Below are 16,633 nucleotides of genomic sequence, written 5' to 3' on the forward strand. Positions count from 1 at the left end.
ACTGTTGGATGCTTTGCCCTAGAGTGGGCTTCACCCTAAAGGGGACATCTAGATCAACTTCACGAGGCTCAGGGAACATCCTAGGAGAGGGGCAGAAAGAATGTAAGAGCTGAAGTATGTGTGTGTGTGGGGGGGGGGCGTGTTGTGACACTCCCTCTTCTGGACATGATGCGGCCACAGCATCATGAGTCCACAGCAGCTGTGGTCGCCCTCACAAGACCTGATGGTCAACAAGTCCAGCATGGATGCGGGAGGGACTTCTGTGTTCCACCTCTGGCTGAGGAGCGCTGGGCAGTTGATGGTACTGAGGGAAGGAGAACGCCCCACCCCCCACCCCGGGAGTATGGCAGCTGGTAGGTTGTCCATGCTCATGCAGGTAGCGTTAATTGTACTCTGGGTTATTTAAAGAAGAAGCCGTTAAGGTGGGAGGGGCATGTGCTGGGGAGGGTCCAGGAGGAGTTGCTGTTGTGGGTGGATGGTGTTAGGTCTCAAAATGGGACAAATGGCTGCCATGCCTGCTAACAGATCAAAGCAGACTCTGGCCGCCAGGTTCTCCCAGCATCCCTCCATCCCTGTCGTACAGGGTCATCCTGACTGACATATCCCGCTCCCTACCCTGGACTCTGCAGCCCAGGGGTGGGGCTGCTCCTTCCCCCAGCTCCTCTGGCTCCTACATAACTCAGCCATTTTGGCTACAACAGTCTCTTGGTCGATGGCTCCTCTCTTGCTCTCCTTCCCCCTTTCTCCTCACGTGGCCATGTTCACTCTGGATTCTCCCAGATGCCTCTGCCTATTTTCTCCCTCACATTTACAACAGACCTTTGCCTAAGATCAGTCGTGTCCTCCTTTTTACTTCTTTTTTTATTCAGATACAATCAAGATGCATTATATATATATATATGTATATATATATGAATAAATAAAAATACTTTTAAGATAGATAGATTAATAGATAGATAGATAGATAGATAGATAGATAGATAGATAGATAGATAGATAGATAGATAATAGTCCCTGAGGGATGTGAGGTGAATGGCCCTGGGCTTGAAGCATCCCGAAAGCAGTTATTGTTTCCTGTTAACAGCAGGCTGAAGTTGGGGTAACTAAATTCAAGGCTGAATTCCTCACGGTGCCTCCTGACCCCACCCTGCCGAGTGCCAGCTCAATGACTGTGCGGACAGACTCAGGCTCTGGGAGTCTCGGTCCCCCTCTCGATGATGTGGAGACTGGAACTCAGTCCCTAGGTGGTGGGTTGAGTCCCCATGACTGGCAGGAGCACAGGGGGGGGGGCAAGCCTGGCATCCAGCATTAGCTCCTTCCACAGACTCCTCTATGTGCACTGGCAAAGAGACACATTCTCAGCACTTACTCCTGGGCACCGGCATTAGCAGGGACCATGCTAATACAACCACATGCTTCTAGGGCAGCCGTCAGATGCCCATCCAACACATACTGAGGTTGGCAGTGACTGGCACCTCACTGCCGTGTTTTCACATCTTCCTGGAGTGAGGTGGGGTGATGCACCTCTGCTTCCTCTCATGGTGTCTGGTCCCCTGCCCTTTCAAGAGGAGCATCTGGCTTTGAGGACTGGACACGCCGACCACGTGGCCTGCTCTAATTTCCCAGGCCCTAATCTGCTCCCAGCTCCTAATGATGCAGCTGGTAATAGGATTGTGGCTTCCTTCTGGGTGGCCGCGCAGACCATGGCTGCAAGGCTGGCAATAGGTGCTTAGGACTCTGTTCACCTTGGAGTGGAGAGGCTTGCGCCTCCAGCCCAGACCTGGGCCACATCCTACAGTGCATGGAATGGTGCCAACCGGCCGGGCTCAGCATGGCGCTGGGCGCCGTCCTGGCTCGAGGACGGGCAGTGTGCAGACACAATGGGCTTCTCATCCTGTCAGTGCTGTCTGTCATCGTGGGCTGCCTCCTCGGCTTCTTCCTCAGGACCCAGCGCCTCTCACCGCAGGTCAGGCCCCCAGGGTGCGTGGGTCTGAAGGGCTGGGGCTCCCAGTGTCCTTACAGTAGGGGAGCTAGGTTGCTTCTCTGGGCCTCAATGTTCCCATCTAGGTCATGGGTGTGAAAAAGACCCACTACTATGAGAGGTCAGGAAAATGGTTGGCAAAGCGGGGCAGCAGAGCCACAAAGCCTGCCAGGGAAGGTAGTCGGGGGCAAAGACATACCACTGAAAAAGCTCAGGGTTAGGAGCAAGGGTGGGGAGACCAGGGGTCCAGGGTGGGTTGGCTATGCAGCAGGATCAGCAGGATAAGGCTCAAGGGTGTATGGAACTTGGGAGCAATGAAGGGTGTATGGAACTTGGGAGCAATGGATGGAGCTTTTTTTTTTTTTTGCGGGGGGGAGGGGAAGGGTGTTAGAATATACAGTGAGACTAAGGGGCTGGAGTTCAGGGACCAAGAGCTGTAAGTTTCCCATCATCAGACACCGGCTTCAAACAACTGTGCAAAGCCATGGGGAGGAAGGAAGATGGAGCAGATCTTCGGAGCCATCCCCGGCCTGGGTGGAACATAGGGTGGCGGGGTGGTAGTGGGCCAGACAGGGTAACTGCGAGGGTAGCAAGTGACGTCGGGTTGAAAGGAAAGGCATGAGAACAGTGTCCCCACAGAGGGAACTTCAGGGGGTGTGGCTGATGGGACGTGGGAGACAGGTGAAGCAGATTGGCTGCCGCGTAAATGCATCCTCCAGGGAAGACACTGGTGATGTTACAGAAGACATCACAGATGCCTGTTCAACAAGGAAGACACAGCTCAGGACCATGGAGTCAGGTGTCAAGACCTCCTGCTGGAGGACAAGCCAGAGCTCCACAGAGAGACAGCTGGGCTTCACAGCCCAGGCACAGGGGGATGGGCCAGCGGGCAGGAGATAACTAAGAGAGGAGACATGAGGAATGAGGCCCTTGCCCAGGGCAGACAAGGGATTAAATATTGAGTTGAGGGAAAGGGAGATTGGATCAGCACTTGAGGGACTTGAGGATGAGGAGTTCTCGCTAGACCCACTTAGCAGGATTTTGGTTATGACTGCACCATGGAGACTTGCCAAGGAGGGCTCTGAGGAGCCTGTCTTCAGGAGATTCTGTCAGTAGGCTTCTGAAGAGGCCAGACCCCATAGATTTCTCATCCTTCTGATACCTCACACAGTCCTGAAGCTGGAGCCAGGCTTCAGACTCAGACTCAAATCTTCCATTAAAGGGATGGTGTCCCCATCCCTGCTCACCACCTGAAGCTACTTAGGAAGAAGGAATGACTCCAGAAGCACAGATTGCTACAAGCTTATGGGGGCCAGGGAGTGGAGTGTGGAAGTTTGGATGTAACTGGCCCCCATAAGCTCATAGTGAGTGACACTATTAGGAGGTGTGGCTTTGTTGGAGTAGGTATGGCCTTGTCGGGGGAAGTGTGTCACTGTGAGGGTGGGTCTCATATATGCCCAAGCCACCCCCAAAGCTTCAGATCACTTCCTGTTGACTTGTGATCAAGATGTAGCCAGCACCATGTCTGCCTCCATGCTCCCCACCATGATGATAATGGACTAAACCTCTGAAACTGTAAGCCAGCCCAATTCAATGTTTTCCTTTATAAGAGTTGCCATGGTCATGGTGTCTCTTCACAGCAATAAAAACCCTAAGGCAGAGTTGGTACCAGGGACTTGGGTATTGCTGTGGCAGGCCTGACCATGTGTTTGGTGGAATTTAGACTTCGGTACTTTAGGTTAGAAAAGCAGTGGATTAATTCCATTGGCAGAGGAAATCTCAACACAGCCTAGTATAGACTCTGTTGTGTGGTTACTAGTGGTAACTCTGATGAAGATTTATAACAAAAAGGAGCAAGCTGAGCAAATAAAAATACAAAATGTGCAGATTGAGAAAAAAAAAAGGGCACCAGGAAGTGGAGTAGAGCTAAATCCTGTGTTCAAGGAGATAAACAGATTAAGAAACGGACTAAGGAGAGTGGACTCAACCCACGATGGCTGGGCCAAGGCCTTGCTCCTCTTTGGCCTCACTTTCCTCATCTGTGGAGGAAAGGGAGCATGTGTATCTTCCAGAATCATTAATGGAGTTAAAGATCTGCAGTGTCTGGTGGACAGTGAGCACTGGACGCCATCACACCCCCCCCCCCCCCCCCCCCCCCGTCTCCCTGTGACGCTAATCTTGACCACTCTGACTTAGAATCGCCATGGTAACACACACCTGGGGAAGTGTAGGAGAGGCTGTGTGCAGAAAGGTTTAACTGAAGAGAGAAGGTCTACCTGGAGTGCGGGCGGCACCATCCCTCAGGTGCAGAGGGTGGGGGGGAGGGCAGGTTGGATAAAAGACGGCAACTGAGCACCAGCACCCTCTCCACTTGTGACTCTGCACTGTGAACAGCTGCCTCTGGATCTTTTCCACCTGCGAGCTGAAACAAACCCTCCCTCCCGGGACTCCCCCGGCACTCTTCAATCTGCACTCAGGTTCCAAAGCAGCAGCTGTCTATTTCCTTCAGGAAGATTATTTTGGGGAAGACAAATTGGAATGTCAGTTAGTAAAAGTCCAACTGTCTGGGGCCTCCTGCATCAGAGCTGCCCTCCCCCTCTGCTTGGGTGCCCCGATGCGTTCAGGTCTGGACTAACCTGCCAGACACATTGAAGGAGGCATGGATGCAGTTCGAGAGCAGTTATTTGGCAGGAAGTGGCTTCTCGAGCATTGTCCTCTGAACGCCAGGGTTTTTCTGTTTGGTCTCTTTGCCCATGACTCAGACAGCAAACCCTTCCAATTGTTTGAGCTTATGCAAGAGGCAGAAATCATAAACAATTTGGAAAATGATAGAATGTTCTATTTGTGAAATGAAACTCACAAAATTAATGTGCTTTTATCTTTGGATGCAAATAATTCATTAAAAAAATAGAGACATTTTGAGACTTCCACTTAAGTCCTGAAGATTTATAGTTACATCCATTTCCTTTCCTTCCTAGGAGTTTTTTTTTTTTTTTAAATCATTGCATTTATTTTGTGTGTATATGTGTGTGCAGAGGCATGCACTTGCACACACACACACACACACACACACACACACACACACACACACACACTCCACAGAGCGTGTGTGGAAGTCAGAGGAAAACTTGCAGGAGACGGTTATCTCCTCTAGGAACTGAACTTAAAAGATTTCCAGCTGGGCAGCAAGTCCCTTTCCCTGCGGAGCCATCTCGTCAGCCCTCACGGGATATTTTCAAGGACATAAACTACCCAAACCAAAGAGAACACAGAGTCGATGAGGAAGAACTCCGGTTAGACAGTATGGGAAGTGGATGGAACTGGCTAGTCTCTTCTAGTAAAGCCCAGGAGGCTGGCATCCTAGCCCATAAGAGCAGGTACTGAGTGGCTCTTCTCACAGGATTCCCAGGGGCTCTGAGCTGCAAGGGCAAAGCAGGGGTGAAGTATGGAGTTGACAGCAGGTACTTTGGCCCCAGGGAACTTCCAAGCCACATGGTCAGAGGACTCCTCTCTGCTGTGTCTAACTCTGGTCTGCCAAGGGCTCAGAGAAGCTTGCCTCAGGGACATCATGCCCTCCCGTGTGAGGCGAGAAAGAGGCAGTGATGAGGTGCATGACTGAAGCAATCTGTAGACACTGGCATTCTATGGGCAGCCTCCCCAGCAGAACCCTGGGACACTGACAGCCGGGCTTAGGCACAGGCTTCTTGTTGGAGCCTCACAGGAGACCTATGAATTCTTTGAGAAAGCAGGCTTTTGTCCCCTCCCTGCAAGTTACACCTATCATTCTGCCCCCGAGGGACCCTCGGTGACAGGCCCAGAAGCTTCGTACTCCATACTTACCTATGAGCAGAAGTCACTAGAAATATGAGAAAAGCTGCAAATGTCAAAGCCAGAGACTAAATGAGGAGAAAAGAGGGTCTCTGAAGATCTTTTTAAACATTTATTTATTTGTATTTTATGTACATTGGTGTTCTGCCTGCATGTCTGTCTGTCTGTGTGAGAGTGTTGAATCCCCAGGAACAGGAGTTATAGACAGTTGTGAACTGCCGTGGGGGTGCTGGGAATTGAACCTGGCCCTCTGAAAGAGCAGCCAGTGCTCCTAACCACTGAGCCATCTCTCCAGGCCCCTCTGAACACTCTTAAAATCATTTCTTAAGGGCTGAAAGTGGTGGTGCTTTCATCCCAGTACTTGGGAAGCACAGGCAGGTGAATCTCTGTGAGTTCAAGACCAGCCTGGTCTGTATATCAAGTTCCAGACCTGCCAGAGCTACATAGTGAGGCCCTTTCTCAGAAAATTCATTTCTCAAGATCTCTGGAGACGTGAGAGCTAGTTATCATAAAACAGAACGGGGCTGTCAAGAGGGCTCAGCAGGTACAGGTGCTTGCGGCCAAGCCTGGTGACTCGAGTTCAATCCCCAGGACCCACACAAAGGAAGGAGAGAACCGGCTCCTGAAAGTTGTCCTTTGACCTCCACATGCGTGCTGTATGTAGCACATGTGTGCCCACACAAATGCACACAAGTAGATAAACAAATGCAATTTTAAAGAGCTGGGATGGCAGGGGTGTAGCATAGCTCAGTGTTACTGTGTGCCTGGTGTACATAAAGTCACAGGTCACAGCCCCCGCACCACAAACATCAAGCAGCAGCAGCACACTGGACACTGTCTTAGTTTCTGTTCCTGTGATAAACACCACAACCAAAGCAACATGGGAAGGAAAGGGTTTATTTCAGCTTACAGTTGTAGTCCATCACAAACGGAAGTCAGGGCGGAAACTCAAGGCAGGAACCTCGAAGCAAAAACTGAAGCAGAGACCATGGAAGACTGCTGCTTACTGACTTGCTCCTCAAGACTTGCCCAGCAGGCCTTCTCATGAGCCCAAGCCCACCTGCCCCGCGGTAGCACCACCCACAGTGGGCTGGGTCCTCCCATACCAATCATTCATGGAGAAGAGCCCTCACAGACTCGGCTCAGGCCCATCTTACGGAGGCGTTTTCTCTGAAAGGACTGGAGTTGCCACAGGACCCCCAAGGCCAAGTTCTCGTCGGCACAAAGGAGATTTATTTGCTCCAGAGGGACAGAGGGCAGAGATGAGAGACAAAGACAGGACATAGAGGATGAGGGAGCAGGGGAAGGGGACAAGGGAAAGGGGACAGGGGTATTTGTCCCAGAGTGGGACAAAGGACTGCCTCTGGATAGAGAGGAGACAGATGTGGCCCACAGGAAAATGGCAGCTTATAAAGGGGAAACCTGTGTTAGTATGAGGTGTTTAATTTTGATTGGATGGGTTAATTAGGGTGGCCAAAAGGGTGTTTTTGATTGCTGGACATCAATACTTTGATAGCTGGACCTTGGTGGTCAGCCTTAGGAGGAGGAAGTGGCCAAATTGGGGGTTAGCTTTAGGAGTGTAATCTAACACTTTTTAGCAAGGAAGAGGGAATAGGAAAGAGAAGGGCAAGGCCTGCCAGAGCCATGTTTGCCCCGCTTAGGCCTATTAGAGCCTCTTCATTCTCAACTGAGGTTTGTCCTCCTAAATGACTTTGGCTTGTGTCAAGCTGACAAAACAACAACAACAACAACAAAATCAACCAACACAGATGCTGAAAAGAGTGGACAAGGGCTGGAGAGATGGCTCAGAGGTTAAGATACTGGCTGCTCTTCCAGAGGTCCTGAGTTCAATTCCCAGCACCCACACAGCAGCCCACAACTGTCTATAACTCTAGTTCCAGGGAGTCTGACACCTTCCCACAGACACACAAACACCAATGCACATAAAATAAACAAATTAACTTTTAAAAAATGAGGGAACCATCAAGAATGAAAAAGAGTATTTGAATTTTAGAAGACAAGAACCAATATCAAAATGTCAGTGTCTGGGAAGGAGGTGTAGAAATCTGACAAATTAAACCAAATGATGAAATATGAAAAAGAAGAATGTCTGACAGAAAAAATGGAGGAGAGAAAATTTGCAGTGAATATAAGAAAGCATCCCAGAGTAAAAGTACAGACGAGAAAGAAAAGGAACATCTTCCCCGACAATGGCACATCACTGTGAAATTACAGGAAAAACAGACGAGCCTTGAGTGGTACTAAGGGGACAAGGCTAGGCTCCTGTGAGACATCGGAATGACTGGCGGTTTAAGGAAATCATCCCTTTAGAACTGGAAGAGGAAGTGGGGAGGGGCTGCGGGGGGGGGGGGATGGCCCAGCAGGTGGGGGTGCCTGCTGTGTATGCCTGGCAACCAGTTTGATCCCTGGAGCCCACATAAAGGTGGAAGGAGAGAACCAACTCTACAAAGCTGTTTTCTGGCCTGTGTGCCCACACATGCACCACACACACACACACACACACACACACACAATACTAATAAATTAAAAACCAGAAAAGGAGACTGTTTTCCAGTAAGAATCTTAAATATAACCAGACTGTTAGAGAGAAGAGAAGGACCGAGGGAATTTACCTGAAGGCCTCAGAGGTTGCCTTCTGCATCTTTTCTCAGGAAGCCACCAAAGGAGATGCTCCACCAAAATAGGAACAGAAACAAACATCTCCAGAAACACTGGATCCTGTGCAGGATAAATCCCATAACGGAAGCCAAGAGGCCAGGACAGCAGCTGGACCTTGAGACACGACTCCCCAGACAGACAGACAGACAGACAGACAGACAGACAGACAGACACACACACACACACACACACACACACACACACACACACACACACACACACACCAGAACAGGAAGGTGGAAAGCTGCCGGCCTGAAGTCCACATGAGCTAAAGGGGACCGGACGTGCTTCTGTCGTATGGAATGCTTGCTTAGATGTTTTCATAGATAAAAACATTTGGAAGAAATTAGTAAGAAGCTCAAAGAAAACAAAGCCAATAAAAGACAGTCAATTATTAATTTCGGGGACAAAATGTAAGTTGTATAAGTAACGGGACATGGCGGCAAGGATGTTACTTGGCTCAGCAGTGAGCAGCATTTGATGATTAAGATACTGTTAACCCTGTGGCTGTGAGATGGCTGGGCAGGTAACAGTGCTCACCTGACATGTGACTTTTATTCCCAGAGCCCATGTGGAAGGGGAGAAGTGACTTCAAGTTGTTCTCTGACCACCACATACATGCCATCACACACACACACACACACACACACACACACACACACACACACACGCAAGCACGCACATGTACATGCCCATAATTAATGCAAAAGATAGATGAAACAGTCAGCTGTACAAGAGCCAGGTTTAACCCCCAGTACTACATACACACAAAAATACAGACATGATACATAGTGAGTGTATTTTTGTGGGGTTTTTCTGGCACATTGGAAATAATGGACCTAGGAAGCCCAGATCTCTCTTTTACATGTCACTAGGTGGTAAGTCCCCTCCTCTCCCAGCTCAACTTCCTGTCTATAATGTGAGTGGGCCGGGTGGGATCTATCTAGCACCACAATCCTATGGCTTGGGGCTTTTCAAGACATCAGGTCATAAACAAGCCATTACATCTGGCTTTGTTTTTACTTATTTTTTCTTTGAGACAAGGCCTCAATATGAAGCCCTGGCTGGCCTGGAACTTACTATATAGACCAGGCTGGCCTGGAAATCATAGAGATCTGCCTGTCTGTTCTCTCAAGTCCTGGGATTAAAGGCGTGCGTCACCACACCTGGCTTAGCACTAGGTTTTAAGATAGTTTCAGGCACCAGAATGTACCTTGGATGGTGTCTGCCGATCCTTCAGCCTGTCCCCTACATCCTCTCTCTGGAAGAAGGGCCCCAGGCAAGGATTGCCAGAAACAGAAGACCTGAAGTCAACGCTCTAGAAACAATCCCCCAGTTGTGTTAGAATTCCAGGCAATCCACAAGTCATTTTGTAGAACAAGTAAAGGACAGGATTTCAGTGTCATCTGGAAGGTACACTCAGCTGGCAGGCCTTCAGCTGGGTTTCTCTCCTGGGACTGCCACTGGGAAGGAGCTCGTGGCCAGGGCTGGTAGGGCTAAGCTGAGATTCTGGCAGCCCTCATAAGCTAGGCTCAGCGTCACCCTCAGTAGATCAATTAAAGAGACAAGCAACAGTGAAAGGCAGACACCGAAGGTTCATCCCACGTGGCCACCTTGGGAAGAGGGACAGAGAGGCCAGTGGCCTTGGAGCCATCTTCACGGTCCGGCCATCAAAGTTTAAGAATAAAGAGAGGTCAAGGGGTCCTGCAGCTAAGCGGTGCTGGCTGTTCCCACCATCAGCAGCCCATCATTGTCTGGCCTCCTCTTTCTTCTTCAAGATGGTCTGAAAAGTCATCAGAACTGTACGAATCTCCCCAGGGAGACAAGTTCTTTTTCTGGCTGGCACTAGACTTCAGCCTTTTTCTCCCAACATGAGGCTCCCGGGGAAATTCCAATTCCTTGGGGTATGCTGTCTCAGAGGTATGAGAGCCAAAGAGCGGAACACACACATCTTCATTTCTACCAGGATGGTTACAAGCTGTCTGGACAAGGAGACGGTGGCCATGAAAGGCCCAAGCAGGGTCTTTTACCCTGAAGGGGACCTCTGCCTCCAAAGCCAGTATTTCTCCAGGGTAAGCTAGAGGAGGGACTCTTACTGGCTTCTGAGAAGACTGTGGTTCATTGGTCATTCTCCTCACTAACGAGACTGGGACCTTTTCTGGGGCAGGAACCTTGCTTAGTCCATTTTGGGGACCCCTGAGTGATGCCTGGCCTATATGGGCTGCAGAGACAGCGTGCATCCCTGCCCTCCTCCCACTTACAGTCTGGTAGATGAGCAGATTTATACCAGGGATGGGGGGGGGGACAGAGCAGACTGTACACAGGGATGGGGGAACAGAGCAGACTGTACACAGGGATGGGGGGATGGGGCAGACTGTACACAGGGATGGGGGGATGGGGCAGACTGTACACAGGGATGGGGGGATGGGGCAGACTGTACACAGGGATGGGGGGATGGGGCAGACTGTACACAGGGATGGGGGATGGGGCAGACTGTACACAGGGATGGGGGGGATGGGGCAGACTGTACACAGGGATGGGGGGATGGGGGGATGGAGCAGACTGTGCACAGGGATGGGGGGATGGGGCAGACTGTACACAGGGATGGGGGGATGGGGGGATGGGGCAGACTGTACACAGGGATGGGGGGATGGGGCAGACTGTACACAGGGATGGGGGAACAGAGCAGACTGTACACAGGGATGGGGGGATGGGGCAGACTGTACACAGGGATGGGGGGATGGGGCAGACTGTACACAGGGATGGGGGGATGGGGCAGACTGTACACAGGGATGGGGGGATGGGGCAGACTGTACACAGGGATGGGGGATGGGGCAGACTGTACACAGGGATGGGGGGGATGGGGCAGACTGTACACAGGGATGGGGGGATGGGGGGATGGAGCAGACTGTGCACAGGGATGGGGGGATGGGGCAGACTGTACACAGGGATGGGGGGATGGGGGGATGGGGCAGACTGTACACAGGGATGGGGGATGGGGCAGACTGTACACAGCGATGGGGGGATGGGGCAGACTGTACACAGCGATGGGGGGATGGGGCAGACTGTACACAGCGATGGGGGGATGGGGCAGACTGTACACAGGGATGGGGGGATGGGGGGATGGGGCAGACTGTACACAGGGATGGGGGGATGGGGCAGACTGTACACAGGGATGGGGGGATGGGGCAGACTGTACACAGGGATGGGGGGATGGGGCAGACTGTACACAGGGATGGGGGGGATGGAGCAGACTGTACACAGGGATGGGGGGATGGGGCAGACTGTACACAGGGATGGGGGGGATGGAGCAGACTGTGCACAGGGATGGGGGGATGGGGCAGACTGTACACAGGGATGGGGGGATGGGGCAGACTGTACACAGGGATGGGGGGGATGGGGGGATGGGGCAGACTGTACACAGGGATGGGGGATGGGGCAGACTGTACACAGGGATGGGGGGATGGGGCAGACTGTACACAGGGATGGGGGGATGGGGCAGACTGTACACAGGGATGGGGGGGATGGGGGGATGGGGCAGACTGTACACAGGGATGGGGGATGGGGCAGACTGTACACAGGGATGGGGGGATGGGGCAGACTGTACACAGGGATGGGGGATGGGGCAGACTGTACACAGGGATGGGGGGATGGGGCAGACTGTACACAGGGATGGGGGATGGGGCAGACTGTACACAGGGATGGGGGGATGGGGCAGACTGTACACAGGGATGGGGGGATGGGGCAGACTGTACACAGGGATGGGGGGGATGGGGGGATGGGGCAGACTGTACACAGGGATGGGGGATGGGGCAGACTGTACACAGGGATGGGGGGATGGGGCAGACTGTACACAGGGATGGGGGATGGGGCAGACTGTACACAGGGATGCGGGGATGGGGCAGACTGTACACAGGGATGGGGGATGGGGCAGACTGTACACAGGGATGGGGGGATGGGGCAGACTGTACACAGGGATGGGGGGATGAGGGGATGGAGCAGACTGTACACAGGGATGGGGGGGATGGGGCAGACTGTACACAGGGATGGGGGGATGGGGCAGACTGTACACAGGGATGGGGGGTGATGGGGGGATGGGGCAGACTGTACACAGGGATGGGGGGATGGGGCAGACTGTACACAGGGATGGGGGGATGGAGCAGACTGTACACAGGGATGGGGAGATGGGGGGATGGGGCAGACTGTACACAGGGATGGGGGGATGGGGCAGACTGTACACAGGGATGGGGGGATGGGGGGATGGAGCAGACTGTACACAGGGATGGGGAGATGGGGGGATGGGGCAGACTGTACACAGGGATGGGGGATGGGGCAGACTGTACACAGGGATGGGGGGATGGGGCAGACTGTACACAGGGATGGGGGGATGGGGCAGACTGTACACAGGGATGGGGGGATGGGGCAGACTGTACACAGGGATGGGGGGATGGAGCAGACTGTGCACAGGGATGGGGGGATGGGGCAGACTGTACACAGGGATGGGGGGATGGGGCAGACTGTACACAGGGATGGGGGGGATGGGGGGATGGGGCAGACTGTGCACAGGGATGGGGGATGGGGCAGACTGTACACAGGGATGGGGGGGACAGAGCAGACTGTACACAGGGATGGGGGGGATGGGGCAGACTGTACACAGGGATGGGGGGATGGGGCAGACTGTACACAGGGATGGGGGGGATGGGGCAGACTGTACACAGGGATGGGGGATGGGGCAGAATGTATACAGGGATGGGGGGGATGGCGCTAATGGGGAGAGATGCACCAGGTGTGGTGTTCGAGTGCTCACACCAGGTGCTCACACACAGTCTTCAATTGAGCCTCCCAGTGACTTCATGAAGTAATTATCATCCTCCTGATGGAGATAAGGAGACTCAGAGGGCTAAGGCCATCAGGCTGGTTATGAAGGAGGGGCTCACCAGGATCCAGGTTGTTTGGCTCCAAATCAGTTTCTTCTCGCTGGCTCCTGCTGTCCAGATGCCAGACAGGGGCATGCAGACGAGACAGTGCATTGAAGATGGTAAGGAAACACACATTTTGGAGTCTGTAGCACCTGCTCTGACCCCAATCTTGCTGTGTTTCTAGGAGATTAGCTACTTCCAGTTCCCTGGTGAACTCTTGATGAGGATGCTGAAGATGCTGATCCTACCTCTGGTGGTCTCCAGGTGAGAGGAGGGGCGGGGGAGGGCACAGGGCTCTGACTGGGGGGTGGGGGAGGGCACAGGGTTCTGACTGGGGGGGAGGGCACAGGGGTCTGACTGGGTGGCGGGGGAGGGCACAGGGGTCTGACTGGGTGGCGGGGGAGGGCACAGGGCTCTGCCCCCCCCCCGCCCCCGGTGCCAATGTCCCTGGCTCTCTGCTATGGAAAATCTGGCCTGTTCTTGTGAGGTCCAGACAATGCTTCCAAGCCAGCACATCAGTCAGCTGTTTCTGCCACCTCCCTTCAGAATTCCTCTCTGATTCCTCAACCCACACCAATCGTTGCCTCCTTTGATGTAAGCTCTCGGTCATCACTGTGACACAACTCCCAAGAAAATCAACTTGAGGAGGGAAGGGTTTTTCCCTCACCTCTTCAGAGGTCTGGGTCCATGGTCGCTGGGCCCGGGGTGAGCAGAGCATCATGGCGGACAGCATGTGTGGAGCAGAGCTCTTAGCCTGTGGCGCCTGAACGGCAAAGGGGGAGGAAGGGAGGAGCTGTTGTCCCAAGAGATCCTCAAGAGCACACCGCCAGCTGATTGTCCCAACGCCCCAGCAAGTTAAGAACCTGTCAGTGAATGAGCTCAGAGCCCCATTTCGTACTTCCCAAAGACCCCACCTCTGAACACCGCTGCATTGGGATCAAACCTGCAACACATGAGCTTGGAGGGACGTTTCAAACAAAAATTATAACCACTTATAATCTCAGCACCCCCAAGAGCAGAGCACCCCATCTCTCTTATGAGTCCCACAGGATATTAACCAACTACGTGATGCTTCTGCCATTGATGGTTCACAGAACTGAAGTTCAATGTCACCAACTAGAGAGTTTACCCGGCACTGAGTGTCCCCTGACTTTCTGCTGTCCATAAGTGGCCCCAGCCATATGGCTCCTTCCTCAACCAACACCAGACTGTCAACAGTTTGAGCTGACTCTCTCTGAGATAAAACACCCCTCCACACAGGCACAGAGCTCTCTCTTCCTCATCGGGACCCATAGGCACCCTGCTGGTCCCCACACCTCAGTTCCATAGCCATCTCTTCTCCCACCCGGTGGCCAGAACGGTCTCAGGAAACATCTCATGTCCCACCATTACCAGTCCCGTGAGGCTCTGGTCCCTGGCTTGGGGCCTCTACACATGCTGTTCCTCCTTCCTGGGGCATTTTCATCCTTTGCTAGTTCTCCTTCTTATCTCAACAGCATAGAGTTGCCTCCTTAGACGGGCCCCCTCCACCGAGTCCTCCCCACCGTCCTTGCTGGATCCGTTCTGCTCTGCCCTCCCTCCAGACACCTACAGCTCCTTGTGAGTCTGTGTGTGTCCACCTGTCGCTTTGTCTCTCTATCTTCCCAAGGACTGCAATCTTAGAATACTTGTCTAATGAGTCAGCAGCTATATCGACACTCCTGCGCATGCCTGCCAGGTACTCTGTCCTGATGGGTACTGCAGACCCAGAACTTAGTCTCTGAACTCAAGTTGCTTGCAGGCTCTAGGCAAGGCTGGCTGGGGAAACGTAGTTCCCAGCAGCTAAGGAAGTGAGGCAGGCTTCCTTCTGGGTGGATTTCCTCTCCTTTGCCGTACCTCCGCTGTCCTGGCTGCCTGGGCAGAACACAGACACCACACACAGCAGACCCTGCAGTCAGGTTGGATTTCTTACCCTGGCCTTGTCACTTAGCTCAAGAAAACTCCTGTTTGGAAGTCTGTGGCCTTACGCCTAGTCCTTCCCCCTGTTGTCCTGTGGCCTGGGGTAAGACACCTTTCCCCAGCCTGTGCTCCTGGTGATGGGTATCTATCTGTCCAGCTCTCCCGCTCCTTCCTTCCTCCATTAGAACAGAACACTCCTCCTGGCTGGGACGGGAATGCTTTCTTAACTTGAGAAAAAGCCAGGGTGTTCGTGTTTCCGTTGTTTATTATGCAGTTAGGGCCGGCATGGAGCAGCCATGCCACTGAGAAATGTCCGTGCCTTAACATTTCCTACCAAGAGAGAATTCAACCTTTGTGGGGAATATGGTGTATTATTTATTTATTTATTTTTTCCTGGTCTGGAGGATCTCACAAATGATAAACAAGTTGTTATCACTGAGCCATATCCAAACCCCAGAATGATGCATTCCTCTCATTCCTGAGCCTTTCCTCTTTAATTCTTAAACAAGATTATATATAGTCTATGCTCCATCCACCACTGTGCCCTGAGAAGTCAGCCTTGGGCTGGCCTTCCTGCCCTGGGGAGCATCATTCTGGTACCGGCACCACCCAGGTGGTTCTGGGCACAGCGAGTCAGATGCCAGGCCTCAGCCTGGATATCACTGCACCAGAACTGTCAAGGGACTCAAGGCAGGGTGAGCTTTCGAAGCCTCACAAGTGTTCTGATGTTTTTGTTTTTTTTAAAACCTGATTGTGTTGGGGTTCAGCCTCCCAGCTGGGTAGCTGAAGAGCCTGGCTGGAGAGCTGTTGCGCCCCCACTCCAGGGGCTCCTGGCTGTGCCCGAGGAGCCGATGGCTTTCTGTAGCATCTGCCTCAGGGAATCAGAGGACACAGCCAACTCCAGTGAGATGCCAAGTCTTTTTTTTTTTTTTTTTTTTTTTTTTTTGGTTTTTTCGAGATAGGGTTTCTCTGTGTAGCTTTGCGCCTTTTCTGGAACTCACTTGGTAGTCCAGGCTGGCCTCGAACTCACAGAGATCCGCCTGGCTCTGCCTCCCGAGTGCTGGGATTAAAGGCGTGTGCCACCACCGCCCGGCAAGATGCCAAGTCTTATGGTCAGCTCCCACTTCATCTCCCGGATGACCTGCCGACTGGTCCCAAACCAGGCCCTGGAACCAAGCTGGCCACAGAGTCATTGCTAAACATGCCACATGTCATTGTGACTTCCCACCTTCACTTACACTGCCCAAGACCCTCTCTTCTTTAAAGTCTCACCTGCGTTCACGCTCAC

At 52.6% G+C, this 16,633-nt stretch overlaps 1 protein-coding gene across 1 annotated transcript in view; it reads left to right on the forward strand.

Moving 5' to 3' along the window:
• The first annotated feature begins 1,681 nt into the window (after positions 1–1,681).
• Positions 1,682–16,633, forward strand: part of Slc1a7 (solute carrier family 1 member 7) — a 50,336-nt gene continuing 35,384 nt past the window's right edge. The window contains exons 1-2 of the mRNA XM_006977722.3: positions 1,682–1,966; positions 13,592–13,671. Coding sequence (XP_006977784.3) covers positions 1,802–1,966; positions 13,592–13,671 — 245 coding nt within the window. The 5' untranslated portion in view covers positions 1,682–1,801. The remainder of the gene's footprint in view (positions 1,967–13,591; positions 13,672–16,633) is intronic.

This window comes from Peromyscus maniculatus, chromosome 2 (genome assembly GCF_049852395.1).
Source record: "Peromyscus maniculatus bairdii isolate BWxNUB_F1_BW_parent chromosome 2, HU_Pman_BW_mat_3.1, whole genome shotgun sequence".
Classification (NCBI taxonomy): Eukaryota; Metazoa; Chordata; class Mammalia; order Rodentia; family Cricetidae; genus Peromyscus; species Peromyscus maniculatus.